Source organism: Sebastes umbrosus, chromosome 1, assembly GCF_015220745.1.
Source record: "Sebastes umbrosus isolate fSebUmb1 chromosome 1, fSebUmb1.pri, whole genome shotgun sequence".
Lineage (NCBI taxonomy): Eukaryota > Metazoa > Chordata > Actinopteri > Perciformes > Sebastidae > Sebastes > Sebastes umbrosus.
In genome coordinates this window covers 30690270-30706324 of record NC_051269.1, presented here as the reverse complement: position 1 = coordinate 30706324, position 16055 = coordinate 30690270, and the positions used below count along the sequence as shown (strand labels likewise).

Below are 16055 nucleotides of genomic sequence, written 5' to 3'. Positions count from 1 at the left end.
CCAGATACCCAAATGTATGTACATAAGCACTGAAAAATTAGTTTTTAATGATATGTCCCCTTTAATTCTGATTAAACACATACACATAAAAATATACAGTATATGACACTTGTGGAAGTGTGTGTGGCCAGTTATGAGAAGAAATGGATGAACAGGGAACTTACATCAGACAGCATGTCCATGGCAGCAGGTGAACGAGAGACAGAGAGACAGAGAGGTTAGTAGAGAATGGCAGCCAAGCACTGACACTTATTAGCAAAGCAGACGTGAACTTAAAGCACTGGTAAGGTAAGGTATGTTGTTAGAAGAATAGTTGACACATGATCTTGTGACCTGTAAGTTGGCCATCCTGCTCAGTGTGTGTATAGTGTATATGAGAGGTGTTTTGGCCTGATATAAACATCATTAACACCTTGTTTGGGTCGTCCCGTAGCGACATTCTGCCCTTCTGCGCCCGCCTGATCACAGTTGTGCTGTAGTGGCCGTCCTGGCCCTCCACCACAGAGAAGCGAAGGTCGCTGGCGCTACCCAGGTGAGACCTTAGATATACACATAACAGCTTTCCATCATATAATGTACGTAGCCACATGTTAGAAGGTGTGTATGATGTGTGAGAGCATGTGTGGAGGAGGTGTGCAGTATGTCCGTGTGTACCGAGGGTGAGTTCCATCTCCAAACGCCCCACTGCGGCGTTTCAAGTGGTCGATCTCATTTCTCAACTTCTCAATCTCTCCGATCAGCCGTTCCTAAGGGAGAGAGAGAGGCATTACGGGCAACATATTCAGATTGCTTACAGACATAAGAGTGGTATTGATCTTATCATCTAACTTTCTACAAGAAAGCGAATACACAAACTTCCCAAAATAGCGAACAATTTCTTTAAGATATTTTAAAGGTCCAGTGTGTAGTATTTCGGGGGATCTATTGCAGAAATGGAATATAGTAATCATAACTATGTTTACATTAGTGTATAATCACCTGAAACTAAGAATCGATGTGTTTTGGTTAGCTTAGAATGATCGCTTCATATCTACATAGGGAGCGGGTCCTCTTCACAGAGTCCGCCATGTTGCTCTGCCATGTTTCTACAGTAGCCCAGAACGGACAAACCAAACACTGGCTCTAGAGAGAGACTTTCGCGTTTTTACGTTACGTTTTACGTCCCTTTAATGTTATAGCAGGTAAAACTTAGGTTAAACTAATTTAATCATACCTTATATTTGATAAATTCATCTTTTTTTAAGCATCTTAATCTGCAACTTATTGACTAACTACAGCTTTAAAATAAATCAAATGGAGTAAAAAATACAAATGAAATGTAGTGGAGTAAAAGTATAAAATAGCACAAAAATGTATTTATGTTCAGTATTTGAGTAAATATACTGCTGATATGGGGCATATGCGTTGGAAGTGAGGAGACATTGTAGTTTTAGTGTGTTGAGGTGATTGATCTGAGTCTTACTGACCCTGGTGTGGTGGAATTCTTCAAGCTGTTTCTGGCAGTTCTCGAGGTCCTGAATGAGGGAATTCTAGACAAAAGAAACCATGAAACCGTGTCAAAACAAATCTGTGTGTCCAAGCAGAGCATGTGCTCTACTGTATATTCATTTGTTCTGTGAGGCAATAACAACCGCAGTATGAGCTGCTGCTCAGATGAATGCATGTGCACAGGCCTTGCCTTGTCCTCCAGGGCAGCCATGCGTTCCTTCAAATGAAGCTGCAGTCTTTCATTGGACTCGGTGAGCAGACGATCCACGGTGTCAGACAAACGCTTGTTGTGCTCCTCGTTCATTTTCTCTCTCTGACGAGCCTAGTGAGCGGAGAGAGAGAACCAGACGGAGGAGGGGGGGAATGACTTCATCAAATTTTCTCTTTTGACACAGACTCCATTTGGGTGTATTTATGCAGCTAATCAAGCATCTCTGCATGGATTAAAGGATGAAGTGTGTATTTAGCCCAAGATCACCAGCTGCCAGATATAGGTCCTCTTGGCCAACAATGGATCTCACAGCCAGGGTGATTTAATTACAGTCATTTACGTGGCGATGAAAAAGGGTTAAACGCCTTCTCTTCAATGGGAAGCGCTGTGCTTAAATATGTATTCGGTATACGGTAATTCCATTAAAGTAAATTAACACACACAAACACAAATCTGCATCCTCCGAGAGCTCCTTTAACTAAATATAGTCATGAGATCGCACACAGAGAGAGAGAAATTAGCCTTGCGTGAATTATTCAGAGTCTAAAGATAGCAGCCAATCAGGTTTGTGTTGCAGCGGGATATGTGGATTTGGTTCAGATTCATGCAACGATGCACCGGGAAAATGGAGAGCTCTTCCTATGTGCGGCCGTCCTGTGTGTTTGTGTATGTGCGTTGTATGCATGAGGGAGCAGAGAGCCATGAGTCAAGGCGTTCGGCTAATGTGAAGCATCAGCGCCCACACACACACACACACACACACACACACACACACACACACACACACAGTGAGAGGTCAGAGAAACCCTGCAGGGCTGGTGCACACACACATATGCTCACACACCCTTCCTAGCTCTTGGTTCTTCTCCTCCAGTTGTGACTCCAGCTGTCTGAGCCGCTCCTCCACGTTGCCATGGCGCTCCTCAGCCTGCAGGGGGAGACACTTACATGTAAGTAAAACTGCAACTGTGTTCAATGTCTATCCATGTATCTGTATATAACCTATACTCGTTTTATTGCATCAGCCTCCTTTGCTACAGATGTGTCTGTGTGTGTGTGTGTGTGTGTGTTACCTTAGAAAGTGCCGCCACTCTCTGCGCCAGTTCAGCCTCCACCTCCGGCAGTGTCTCGGCCTTCCTCATGGTCTGAGCCAGCCTCTGTTCTGCCATCTCCAGCATCTCCTGCAGCTGGCGCACCTTCTCCTCGCTCTGATGACACACACAAACACACACACAAGTGCAAAGAAAGACATTAGTGCGTCACAAGAGAGGTGGAATCAGTGTACTGTGCAGCCAGCCAGCGAGCAGCAAGGGCACGACACACGGGCACAAATGGAGGATGTTTCTGGTATTCCCCATGTGGAGCTGAACTCAGAGTGACCCTGAACTAAACATGAACCTTTGCACAGCATGGTTCTTTCGCACGCTCACAAACGGACTATAATATTCTTCAGTGCCTTACATACATTGCCACACTTTTCGAAAATCTCTATTGATTTTCTGATTTTGCCTCAGCTTTATTGTAGATGATATTGTTGAGGCATGAAATATTTAAATGTTGCAGGAGAGAAAGCACATTAGCCTGAATCCATAACTCACATGTCACCTTGCATCAAGACAAATGTGCCATTTTTGGGTGTCACTTAACAACACATTAGGAGTGTAACGCATCCAAGGAAGCCTGAGCATAGCAGACTAATGACACGGCACATTTATAAATATTGATTTAGTCGTTATGTCAGGCTTCATTAACTGATTTGTAACGGAGCAGCTCACTGTGTTGTTGTTTTTTTCAGACACTGCTTGAATCCCAGTCAGGTACCCCGTATGGCTTCTAGTGTTACCTGTCGGTGCAGCGAGTCCTTGGTGGCCAATTCATTCTCCAGTTTGTCGTTGAGGTCGTGGATGTGTGTGGTCTCCCGCTGAGCGGCCAGGTAGCGTTTCTCTAACGTTGTTATCCTTTCCTCCATATCCTCTCTCTGTGGGTGCACACACACAACAACAATAACAACAACAACAGGAAAATCATGAAAGACAAGCCTATAACAATGTGCATAGTGAGGCCAAAAGCCATAACCAGTGTGCTTCATCTCTACATATATGGCCAAATTGAATATCATCTAAACCTTCAAAGTATTAACATTCAACAACATGCATGGTCTTAACCATTTTCTAATGACAAGAAATGACACAAATGTCAGTCAAAGTTATAGGAGGCAACAAAGATTTACTTCTAGCTTTAAGTAGTTTCTTCATTTCCATTTTTGTATTTTGCGACTATAATGTCCAGCCGATATCTGATCCGGTATCGGTGCATCCATACTAAGAGCTTTGTTAGAGGACTATGTGGTTACTGCTTACACATCTGCGTTGTCATCACTTCACATCTGTATTATAGCCAGTAATGCACCTGTACTAACTGATAATACTGGCAAGTAGTTAAATTGTTGTTTTAGCTTTAGCATCAAGCAATAAACTTCAGTTACAATAAACAGCTTTATAAATAATGTAGTATGTCGCTGGTAGTTGCTATAGTTGGTGTTAAATGCAATAACACAACACAATATAGTGCATGTTAGTTCAGCCAGTCTTTGCCATCTGCTATCATGTACACTTCCTCTGTAGGAGTGAGAAATCTCAATAGCTTGAGAAACAAAGGTCTATTTTTTTTAATAATGATATAGTAATGCATTAATATAGAACCATCTTCTTTCACACAAAACAGCAGAATGTTAAATTCTTCGCTCCAGGTTTTTGTAACCCGCTGCTCTCGGTGCTTGCTCCCTGAACAAAGCACATTTCCTTTGCTCTCACCTCTCTCTGTTCCCTATGTTGTTTGATTGACAGTTCCTCGCTGCGGCTCAGTTCTCGGCGTGCATTCGCGAGCTCTGCCTCGAGGTCGGCCATGCGGCCGTTGAGAGTGGCAGAGTGATCGCGGCTCTGGGCCAGCTCCTTATTGGTCCGATCCAGCAGCTCCTGAAGCTCGGACACCCGGCTGCCGTCATCGTGGGCGTCTATGGAGCCGTTTGGCAGTCTCTGTAAGGTGGACACACAACATTAATGGCAATATATGCACATTATTCTCACATAAAAGGTATTTCAGGACTGAGACACACATTCAAATGTGCACACTATGGGCGGAGGGTGTTGTTGTAGAACTGATAAAGTTGGATGACCTAGATATAAAAGTGTTGAATGTTATGCATACGAGGCTGCCATGTTGTTGTTTTGATGTTGTTTCTCTTCTCTTCGCAGCTCAAAGTGCAGTTAATTTTTAGGGCTTTAATTAAACAAACCTTCTGGGACGCATATTCAGACAGGCAACACAGTGGGCAGCAAAAGTTAGTAGGACCCCCTCCACTCCCTCATGTTCTAATTTTGCCTGCTCATGAATACATTACAGAAACATGAACATACACAGAAACAGTGGGGGGGAACAGAGCTAAATGGTCTGAGGCTGTGTCATAAAACACACCTGGTGTTTGTGCAATTGTGCATAATTCCAGTTTAGCCATTATATTTACACCCAGGGACTTTGGAAATAGCACCGTACAGCCCCATATGACTGACAATGTGTAGCAAACATCAGGTACGACATGGCCCTAAGACTGCCTTGGTTAGGGTTCCTGCTGAAAAAGTCCATGTGGTCATGATCATTTTATGGCGTTTTGAATTAAAAATATCCTCTAATTGCAATATCCGGGGGCAGTGACTGTCAGAGTTCACACTTTGAGACATCTAAACTACCAAAACCGTCTTATCCCAACTGGTCACATACCGCCGCTTTGTTATGCCCCTTGGCGTCACTTTATTTTCGGCATCAAAACCACTATGGTTAGGTTGAGGAAAGAAATACATGGTTGGGCTTAAAGCTGCAACGTATGCACAGTGAAAATGACACTGAACGTTGTGAACGTGGGACACGAACATCTGTCTCCTGTATGAAAGCTTGTTTGTTGGACCCATCCTCCTACCCGCCCGGTGTGTGTCTTTTCGCTCTTTAAGGCCCACACACACCAAGCCGACATCAAAGTACTAGAGGTGATGAACGCCTCACGTTGCCTTTGTCTTGGCCAACAAGTTGTACTTTAACACACTGCAAAGATTAAAGCCGACGGCCACGTACGTTCTGCGCCTGCGTGAGAGGAAATAACTCTCCCTACAAGTAGGTATCAGTAGTCTGCATTCGACATTCAAAAAGGGAAACCGGAAGACAGAGGACGGCGGATATGCAAGCTGTTGTTATTAGCTTCAGTCCAGATGACCATGTAGTCGTGAAAATATATTGGAAGATGAAGATGAAAAATGAAAAGAACCTTCTGTTTTTTTCCCATTGACTTTACTCGTTGGCTTGCTTTCCTCACTTCCGTTTCTCTTCTTGTGCACTGATTCGTTTAAGCTGAACAGCCAATCAGAGCGATTTCTCTCACCGACGATCTCCGCCACCGATTCATGCTGAAGCGACCAAAAAACCTCAGACACGGGCAGACTAGAGCCAACGGTGCGGGACACACATAAAAACTAGTTCGACAGACGCTCACCGGCGGCCCCAAACTGTCTGATGGCTACCTGTCAGCTTGATGTGTCAGGGCTTTTAAACTATGTCACCACACTCCTGCTGCACTTTCTCGGAGCGTTTATTGTTGCTGTGGATGGGTTAACACTGTAGTTAATGGAACACCCGGTGCGTTTCATACCGGCGCTAAAGGGTGCTTTGTGCGACAGTGTCGAACGCCAACGGCCGTGACAAAGCCTCGGTATTTGACGCCCTGGGAATAAGAACAGGCTGAAACTACACTCTTCCTCCTAATGCTCGCACTCTCTCAGCCAATTTTCTCTTCATCTTTTCTCCCTCACTCGTATTCTCCTTGCTCTCATCGCTTCTTAATGGTTACTTATTGATTTTTCAAGTTTGATTATTCCTTTAATCAAACTACTGCATATTGACACTTTCTTTATCCTTAAGCCAAAGTCAGTGGATCTTGTGCTGCTACTCCCCGGCTGCCTATAGCCCCGCACAGAGAGGAGGCTGATCTCATCCAGATGCAAAGAGGCTCTGCTGTTAAGGGAGGTTTGTTACTCCCTGTGTGTGGACGGATCCAAACACGGTTACATAATGTGTGCTCGTTTCAGGGCTGGCCTCAAACCGTGGAGGACAGGGCTCGAATGAAGAGCAAGATGGTATCAGAAAGGTAAAGGAGGATTCGTGCTACATTTAGCCCCATTAACCTATCCTGACTGTGTGTGTGTGAGTAGATGTGTTAATGTGCGAGGAAAAAGATGCCAAGACAGCGACGGACTCATAGCCTACTATAGACAGACATGATAAAGCACAGAGCAGAAAAACAATCACACAGCCAGGAAGACCTTCCATGTAGGTTTGGATCCATCTGTTCGCTCCAGTGAGTCACCATCCTTCCTTTGTCGCACCATGCTCAACTGAAATGTAGATTAAAAAAGAAAGAAAGAAAAAAAAGAACAATGAACAAACTCACATATTTACTGTCTTTTCTTTTCCCTCAGTGAATCCAAGAACAAAACTTAGCCTCCCAAAGGGAAGTCTGGCTCTCAGGCTGCCAGCGTGCTTCAGACGACATGCCCCACCATATTTAACATAACTACAAATATGAATTATACTCCGAATAGAGGAGGGAGCTTCAGTGAGGGTCTGCTCCTCTTATAAAGGCTGTGTGATCAGTGCAACTTAACAAGCTTTGACTTTAAATCTTACATAACCCACTGGGATTCTGCTTTAACTGAGCCTGCTGTGAATATTTAGCGTCATTTTTTAGAACTTTTTAGATCTTTAGAACGATTTCTTTAATGACATTTTTAAAGAGAAGAGTACAGAAGTTTGTATCTGAGTGTGTGTTTGTATGAAGAGAGGGCTGAGAAGACAGAGCCTCTCACCCAACGTGACACTTGAAGCATATATCAGATCAGACTGGAGGCTTCAACAGATGTCTGCAAGGGACTGAACAGATGTTTCACTAACCAATAACCACACATAGGAACACACACACACACACACACACACACACACACACACACACACAGTCACAGTCACATTCACACACCTCACCTCTTGTGTGTTAGTTGCTAGCTGTCCCTCCAGGCTGGACACCCTCTCCAGAGCCACCCGAAGCCTCTCACGTACCTGACAAACACACCGAGAACACACACACATGAAGTCCAGAAACACAAAGAGGCCACGTGTCTGTAGAGAAGCACAATCCTGGATATGATTTAGAAACAGAGGATTTTGTAACACTTCATTTTACAGGTCTGCAAATTTCACAGTAACTAGGTGATAAATAGCAAGTAACCTTTTGAAATTTCTTTGGAATTACTGCCAAATTACCCCAATATTTACCTTAAAATGATCAAAAATACTTTATCATAAACACGATTTAATAATTATATATATAATTTATATGTATATATAATTTATATTATATATATACTCGTTAAAATAGGGCCCTTAGGCTTGAGTATTTTGTCTAGGAAGGATGGAATTACAGATATCTGTGATATATATCCAGTTTAGCTATTAAATATTAAAACGGCCACTTATACTTTTTAAGGATTTAAAGATATCTTAATTTTGAGTAGGAGAAATAAAGTTTTAGATATCTTAAAATATAATTTCTACTAGTAAGAATGGTACTGTGGATATCTTAAATTACCATTCTGACGAGTGAGAATACAGTTTAGACCAGGAGAAATCTTATTATGGATATAAGAGTGATAGGAGGTTGATTTGATTAAATGTTAAAACGGCTTGTCATATACAGTTTGCTGTTTGTTGTCTCAAGACTGCCTCCATCTGTTTCACATTAAAAGCCTTTCAGCAACAATCTCTTCCCTTCAATGGAGAACTTTTACTCTGAAACACAGGAAGTGCTGCAGTTCATTTACAGCTTAATGAGAAAACAAACGGCAATAATTGGGATTAATTAGTGAGGGAGGACAGCAGTTCTGTTGAAAAGACAAACTAGGAGCAGCAAAGTGATGGAAATACGATGTCCTGAAAAATGATGCCAATTGTTTCCCTCGCATTTATTTATGTATTAGAACAGACTGCTGCCCTTATTTATATATGTGTGTGTCCACCTTTTCATCCAGAGCCTTGTGGTGTTCAAACAGCGACTTGAGGGCTTTGAGGACCTCCACCTCGCTGGAGACTCCAGATGGTGGGGGTGCCTGTCTCTTCACCACTGTCATCCTCAGACTGCGTTCGTGACGAGACACCAAACACTCCAGGTGCTCCAACAGCAGCTACAGTACACACACACACACACATGAACGCATGCGTGACCAAAGAGAATACTAATTTCAAGCTGAGAAACATTGTTTGTTTTCATCAGCATCACCACACACTCAAACACACACACACACACATACACACATACCCTGGTGTTGTTCCTTTCAGCTTTCAGCTCAGATATTTCCTCCTCTTTCTCCAGCAGCTGCTCCCGGCATATGTTCAGCTCCTTCGTCAGGGTGGCAAACTCCTGCACAAGACACACACACACACATACAGAGGTTAATACTGTATCAGTGATCAACATAATGGGTTGAGCACATACAGTATGCAGCTGTAATCTCAGGGTGCAAACACATGTGGGCGTGGCTGACAGGTTTTTGGTGGCACAAGCACAGGATGAGCACATTGCTAGTAGCTGTAGGAGGAATTACTTTATCAGCAGGTGAGGCTTAAATAACGGGCAGTTCAGGCTGGCTTCTCCTAAAAGAAAACGTGTTGTCCGAGGGACACCGTCTGGGAGAAGCTTTCTGTGCACCTGCGATAAGAGGTGGTCTGAGGAGGCAGAAATGGCACTGTGCTATCTGATCTGCATAAACACAACCTCAGCTGTGCCGCTCTGCCCACCTCAGCGCTCGCCTCTGGGTTTTTGTAAGCAATAATATTAAGAGCAAGAAGTGGCTTAAATTAATGCCAGTGTGTCTAATTGGACTCCCCGAATCAGTCCTCACATTCAACATCCTGGTATAACTTTCTCACAGAGAAATAAACTCCCCAAGAATCATCAAGCATGCAGCCAAAATCACCAGCACCCCTCAAACACAACTCTCAAGACCTTTACAGTCATGCAGTAAAGAGAAACTTCATCACTATCTATTTTAAACGAGGCCAAATAGACTGTCACAACTTTTTAATCATCTCTGGCATATTTCCTACTTACTTAAGCCGGAAGTTTGTATTTCTCCAAAACAGCTATGATCGTAGGTCACATAAATGGCTTCAGTTTAAGGCGCCTTCTATCAGTACAGAAGCTGGCAAAGCCTGATCCACTACGGTCCTGGTCTTGGAACGATCTGCAGGCCAAGCTTAAACTTGAGACCCTTATCTCTTTAAATTATTTTAAACATAGAATAAAGGAAGTGATCACTGCTAGCTGCAGTTGCTTCAATTAAATAGCAAACACATGACCAACATGCTGCCCTGTTAATGCACTGTATAATGTAATGTATTTTGTCTTACCTATTGTTGCTGCTATGATTCAATGTTGTCTTGTATGTGTTGGATGCTGCTATTTGACCCTGTCTTGGCTAGGTCTCACATGTAAAAGATATTTTAATCTCAATGTGACTGTGCACTCTATGTGATAGACAATAAAGTGTTTTTAATCTTGAATTCACAAAACAAATTACATTTATTCTTGTTACTGTAACAAAATTGTTTTGTTGGTGTGTGTATACTTGTATTTTTTAAAATCTGTACTTTTACTTTTCTATGTATCACATTAACAAGTATATTACTTTGCTATATTTCAAGTCACATCCATTACAGAGTAAAAACAAAAAACACACCGTACTGATAAACTGTGTACGAGTGGAACAGAAGAAAGGAGATGAATCAGCAGCTGTAGCAGAGAAGAAGCAAAAATCACCATGCTGGGTCAGCACAGTGTCCTCGGAGGATGAAGGAACTGAAAGTGAATAGGATCAGAGCCGGACAGGGATTGTCATATGCTGAAGATGCTAATAGAATGAGAAATGGTGGCAGTACAAGAGGAACCTGAGCAGAAAAGAAACGGAGTTGATCAGATTATCTCTATGGACAAGAAATTAATTTGGCATTTATTGCAATGGATATAAATTTGTGGACATATCTGGAGAAGATCTAGATACTTGGGTCTGAGCCATAGACTTTCACCAAATCCAAAAACAAACAGTCTGAATTTGACCACATCACCAACATATACATAATCCCAGTCCTGTTCTGAGAGCACATAGAGAGCTGCAGTCCAGCAGCAGAGTATGTCTTACACACACACACACATGCTATTTATTATTACTAATACTGTATTATTATGATGTTGTTGCAGTTTTGTTCAGTTTCCTGTACTTGCTGTTTGCATTGCACTGTGATGTTGACATGGTGTTTTGTTGTTTGAATCTTGGAAACTGTTGTGACCTTGTACGGTGTGCTTCGGCAATAATGTGTTTGGTAACACTTCATTTTACAGGTCTGCAAATTTCATGGTAATTAGGTGATAATTAGCAAGTAACCTATTTTTAAATTTCTTTGGATTTACTGCCAACTTACCCCAATATTTACCTCAACATTTATTGAAAATTACTTTATTATAAACATCATTTAATAATTATACTATCCCAACAGCTGGTAATTTATTTAATACATTTCCAGGAAAAGAATACAAAGTTAATTGATGTGCTTTATTTCCCTGTCTGCTGATAAATAGATAATAATTAGCAAATAATTAATTTGAAATTTCTTAAAAAAACTCCCTGAATCATGACATTAGCTACCAGGTTACATTTGTGTAGACAATAAGTCACACAATGGTGAGATTTGTCAGGTTTATCAGAAGTGTCTTCTATTAGTTTTGGTTTTCCAGCTCCGATGAAGAGCAGCGCACAGCCGCTTCTCAAGCCTACGGGCCCAATTTGAATGATTATATGCTATTTTAGCATATAGTATTAAATAATGTTTATAATAAAGTAATTTTTTATACATTTTGAGGTTAATATTGGTGTAATTTGGCAGTAATTTGAAAGAAAATCCAAATAGGTTACTTGCTAATTATCGTCTAATGACCATGAAATTTGTGTACCTGTAAAATGTTACCCAGTGTTTCAGTATGTTCATGCCATATAAAGCGTCATTGAGTTGAATTGAATGGATAATGTCATGAAGGGGAATCACTTTGGGTGGACACTGTAAATAAAGCTCAACAGAAGAACTTCCTACAAACAGTAGTGACTAGTTCCACAAGGTGGCAGCAATGCAACATAACGACCGTAAAAACACCGAAGAAGAAGAAGAAGCTGCAGGTGTGTTTGATGGCCACAGGAAAGCAGCTCCATGTGGCTCCATGTTCAGAGAGGTGACACTCCCGAAATGATATGTTAGAAATACTACTACTTCAACCACAAATTAAGGACCACATATGGGTCGTGGTTACAATTAGCCTGATTGTACCTCAGCATAGTTCACCCCTGATGTGACGGTAGAGCCTCATTCAGCTCAAAACGTTTTGGATTAGAGGAGTGCAGCGGGACAAGAGAGTGGACTGGTTATACTGGGACAGTGGGACCAGAGAGGAGTGGACTGGTAATACTGGGACAGAGAGGTCAAGTGGATTGGTGATATATTCTGCTTTGAGTAGAGAAGTTGAAACAGCAGCCAGCAGATTGTGTAGGACTTCACAGTGCCGTCCAGACAGGTGAGTACAACAACAACCATTATATCCATGACAACAACAACGCACTGATGAGGTCTCCAGATGAGAACTTCGTTGCCTAGCAACATAGTGTGTAAAAACTGCAGTCCCTCCTCTGCTGTAATGTGTGTGTGTGTGTTTGTGGCTGCAGCTGCTGGAGATCATATTGTTTACATCATTGGTTCTCAAACTCTTTGGGGCCAGAGTGGGACACTTTACAGGGGAGAATATTTTCCAAGGACCCCTATTAATCTATAAACACAGATTAAGTATATGCTCACTACCATTTATAGGTCTATACTCTTAGATGCCATTGGATCTATTTGTATTCTAAATACTTCAGACCTGTTTCATAGTGATAACATTTGAATTTCAATTTGAATCATGTTCATACCACAAAACTGTAATGTTATTTAATGTGCATTTGGACTCAACTTGACAGCATTTATAGCTTACATATCAAGTAAAAGCTTTCAGAATATAAACAGTAGCAAGACTTGCATAGCCCTAATAAATACAAACATTTAAACTTCCCAGTCTAAAGCTGACATTAAAGCTGCAGTAGACAGAATGTTTTTGGCATCATTGGACAAAATTTCCATAATAACCTTTCAGCATATTGTAGTTCAAGTGTCCATATTTCATCATACCACCCCCCCCCCCCCCCCCCCCCCATCCCCTTTTTAAAAAATGTAACGCAGTATCATTTACCCAGAGTACAGTTTAACTCCTACCTTTTTACTTTTCGGCCTACTTAAGTTAATTTTTACACAACTAGCTTATTTTACTTTTACTTGAGTAAAATTTCTTTAAAGTAACAGTACTTTTACTTTAGTATAGCGTTCTAGTAGGCTACTCTTTCCATCTCTGACAAAACTTTTGACTTTAACTGGTACCGAGACACATCCACAATGTATTAACTGTAATTAAATGACGAATAAGAATATTAATTATCCATTAGACTGATGTACTTGTAGAAGAAACATCAACTGTCAGACCGCGGCTGGAATGTCTAAACTTATTTTTCAATGGTAACAGAAAACACTATGAACTGCTCTGATCACAATGTTGTGACAAATTTCATTATATTTTCCGAAAAGGCAAATACAATGGCATGAAAAACAGTGTCATGTTACTCTCTCTAATCAAACACATTCATAAAACCCCAGTGATGATCGAGGGCCTTTTCATTATTAAACTGAGAATAGATTATTCAAAGTGAATTCTTAGCTGTGTGAGAAAACTGTATTTCACTTGAGAGCCGTTTGATTTATTGATGTTCATTCTTCACGCTCCTCAATTTTGACAGATGGCTGTGCACTTCACTGAAGCTTTTAAGCACTCCACACGTCCTTTATAGCCACATTTGAAAAACTCGACCGATGAATTTGGACCACAATGGTTTCTGGTTGGTCGGGATCCACTCAGTCTGTCAGAGATGGCATGTTGGAAGCAATTTTCAGTCATTTTGTACAAGCGGGTGGCACGGCATAGAGTGCAGACTTAGTTCTGAGACACTGTTGACTTCTTTGTTAATATCAGTGTCATTTTGACGATGTAACAAGGTAACATCAAGTTGTACTGATGAATTCATAAAATAGGCTTTGAGGCCTTATGGAGCAAAGTAACAGTTAAAGGTTTAGTTCACCACAACATTACACGTCATTATCTATACATCCCAGAGTCTGTAGCGCGTTACTTCATCATCACAGCCGTCTCCCACGCTGTTCATGATAGCAGCTCCACAAACAACCACATATTGCAAATTTGATGGACATTTTTATGCTCTTTTGGAGCTGTAAAGAGACGGCTCCATTAACTTTAATACGTTGGGAGATGGCGGTGATGGAGCTGCAGCACTAACCTGCTGTGTGTTTGGTTTTTACAGTATATCAACTTTAATAGCTTTTCACCTGGCAATTTTTCATTTCGGGGTGAACTGGTCCTTTAAGGAGCATCGTTCTTGCAAAAAAACAAGTGACCTTAAAATGGTTGGCTACAAACCAATAATGGAGTATTTAAAAATGTTTGTAGTAGGATTTTTTGTAACTGACAACGTACTGTACTGTACCTTACTGAATATCTGATGCAACACACCCGTCCATCACTGCAAGACAACATTTAATCAATGACTGAATTGGACCAAAAAGGTGCCAATACCCGAATTCAGCAGTTGCATGACATGATCGTCACATCTGTCTTGGGTATATTTATATTTATATCTTGGTAATATATCCCATTTGAAATGTATTTTATTGTATGCAGTTCATTATATACTCGGATTGGGTCATGATTTTAGATTTTTAGAATAGTTATTCAATTATGAAAAAAAAAAAATCAAGTAGTTTATGCAACTATCATCTATCATCGTCTGAAAAAATATATTTTCTTTTGTTTTTACCGTCGCAGGTGCCGTCTGGTAGTAACATGTAAACCGGTAAAACGTGTGGCATGTTCAGTAGGCCTACATACGTCATAAATTTCCACAGTTTGTACATAAATGTATATTTTAAGGCTGTCAGTCAGATAGTCACTCCTAGTCAAATAGTTAATCGGGATTAATCGCAAATTAATCACACATTTTTTTATCTACATTTAGATTTGTCAAGTATTTCATACTCTTATCAACTTGGGAGTGGGCAAATATGCTTGCTTTATGCAAATGTATGTATATATTTATTACTGGAAATCAATTAACAACACAAAACAATGACAAATGTTTTTGGCAGCATTGGGCAAAAATTCCATAATAACCTTTCAGCATATTGTAATAACAAATGTACTGAGAAATAACTAGACTTCTGCACCTCCTTATGGCTCTGTTTTCAGGTTTTTAAATATCTAGCCCTTGACGGGAGACTTTGGCCAATCACAGGTACTTTCAGAGAGAGCGTTGCTATTGGCTGTGCTACGGCTGGTGGGCGGTGCTTGGTATTTCCTCAACTGATCTCCACATGGCTGCCAGGTCACAAACTTTCTCATTTTACAGCTAAACAGTACACTACAAGATGTTTCTGGAAACATTTGAGGTGAGAAATAGGCATTACAGTAACAGAATATTTATTCATATTTGATCAGCGCTGCCTAGTTTGACCGTTTGATCGGAGTTTATGAGTGATTGACAGCTGCTCAGGAATGGCAGGCTCCAGCTCGCCTCTGATTGGTTGTTTGGTGAAATTTGGATCCGATTTTTTTCAGATTACCTGTCTCATGCACTACTGTCAGGATATAGTGACCGTTTTATAAAAATAACTTTTTTTTTTTTTCATATTTGCGCCATTTCTAGCAAGGTGATTAGGGTTTCGCATCTAGACCACGACTCACCAGGAGGTGGTGGTACACAATAAGAAGTATGGTAATAATGTGGACAAAAATCAGAAGTGCCGGTACTCAGTACTGGTGAATGCCGGCCCATTTCAAGCACTGCATGCATTTAATGCATTTGTAAAGAGTTTTCAGACAATGTCAGATGTCTTTTGCTGAAAATGATAAGCTTCACCTGCTCTGGTCTGGGATTATAATGTCTCAACATTCTGTCCCGCTCAGATAAATCACAGCAGCGTAAACTGATCCTCACACAAGTCTTCCTCAGATCAGTGGAAGAAAAGGGTGAAATGTCACTCCTCGCTTTTTTGTCCTTCTTGTACA

The 16055-nt window shown here is 41.1% G+C and overlaps 1 protein-coding gene and 1 long non-coding RNA gene across 12 annotated transcripts in view; one reads left to right on the top strand and one right to left on the bottom strand.

Moving 5' to 3' along the window:
* The window catches only part of ppfia4 (PTPRF interacting protein alpha 4), a 79746-nt gene that overhangs the window by 16298 nt on the left and 47393 nt on the right, over nt 1–16055 (bottom strand). For all 11 annotated transcript variants that reach the window (XM_037771478.1, XM_037771438.1, XM_037771419.1 and 8 more), the window contains 12 exons: nt 9111–9212; nt 8812–8976; nt 7781–7855; nt 7066–7137; nt 4513–4734; nt 3543–3677; nt 2773–2907; nt 2544–2627; nt 1679–1810; nt 1467–1529; nt 655–746; nt 413–539 (listed from right to left, as the gene is read on the bottom strand). In XM_037771478.1, coding sequence (XP_037627406.1) covers nt 413–539; nt 655–746; nt 1467–1529; nt 1679–1810; nt 2544–2627; nt 2773–2907; nt 3543–3677; nt 4513–4734; nt 7066–7137; nt 7781–7855; nt 8812–8976; nt 9111–9212 — 1404 coding nt within the window. The remainder of the gene's footprint in view (nt 1–412; nt 540–654; nt 747–1466; nt 1530–1678; nt 1811–2543; nt 2628–2772; nt 2908–3542; nt 3678–4512; nt 4735–7065; nt 7138–7780; nt 7856–8811; nt 8977–9110; nt 9213–16055) is intronic.
* LOC119489282 lies at nt 3501–10319 on the top strand. Its single transcript, XR_005207146.1, has 5 exons — nt 3501–3632; nt 4546–4736; nt 6832–6890; nt 8824–8961; nt 9168–10319. It is a non-coding gene; the product is annotated as an uncharacterized LOC119489282 (long non-coding RNA).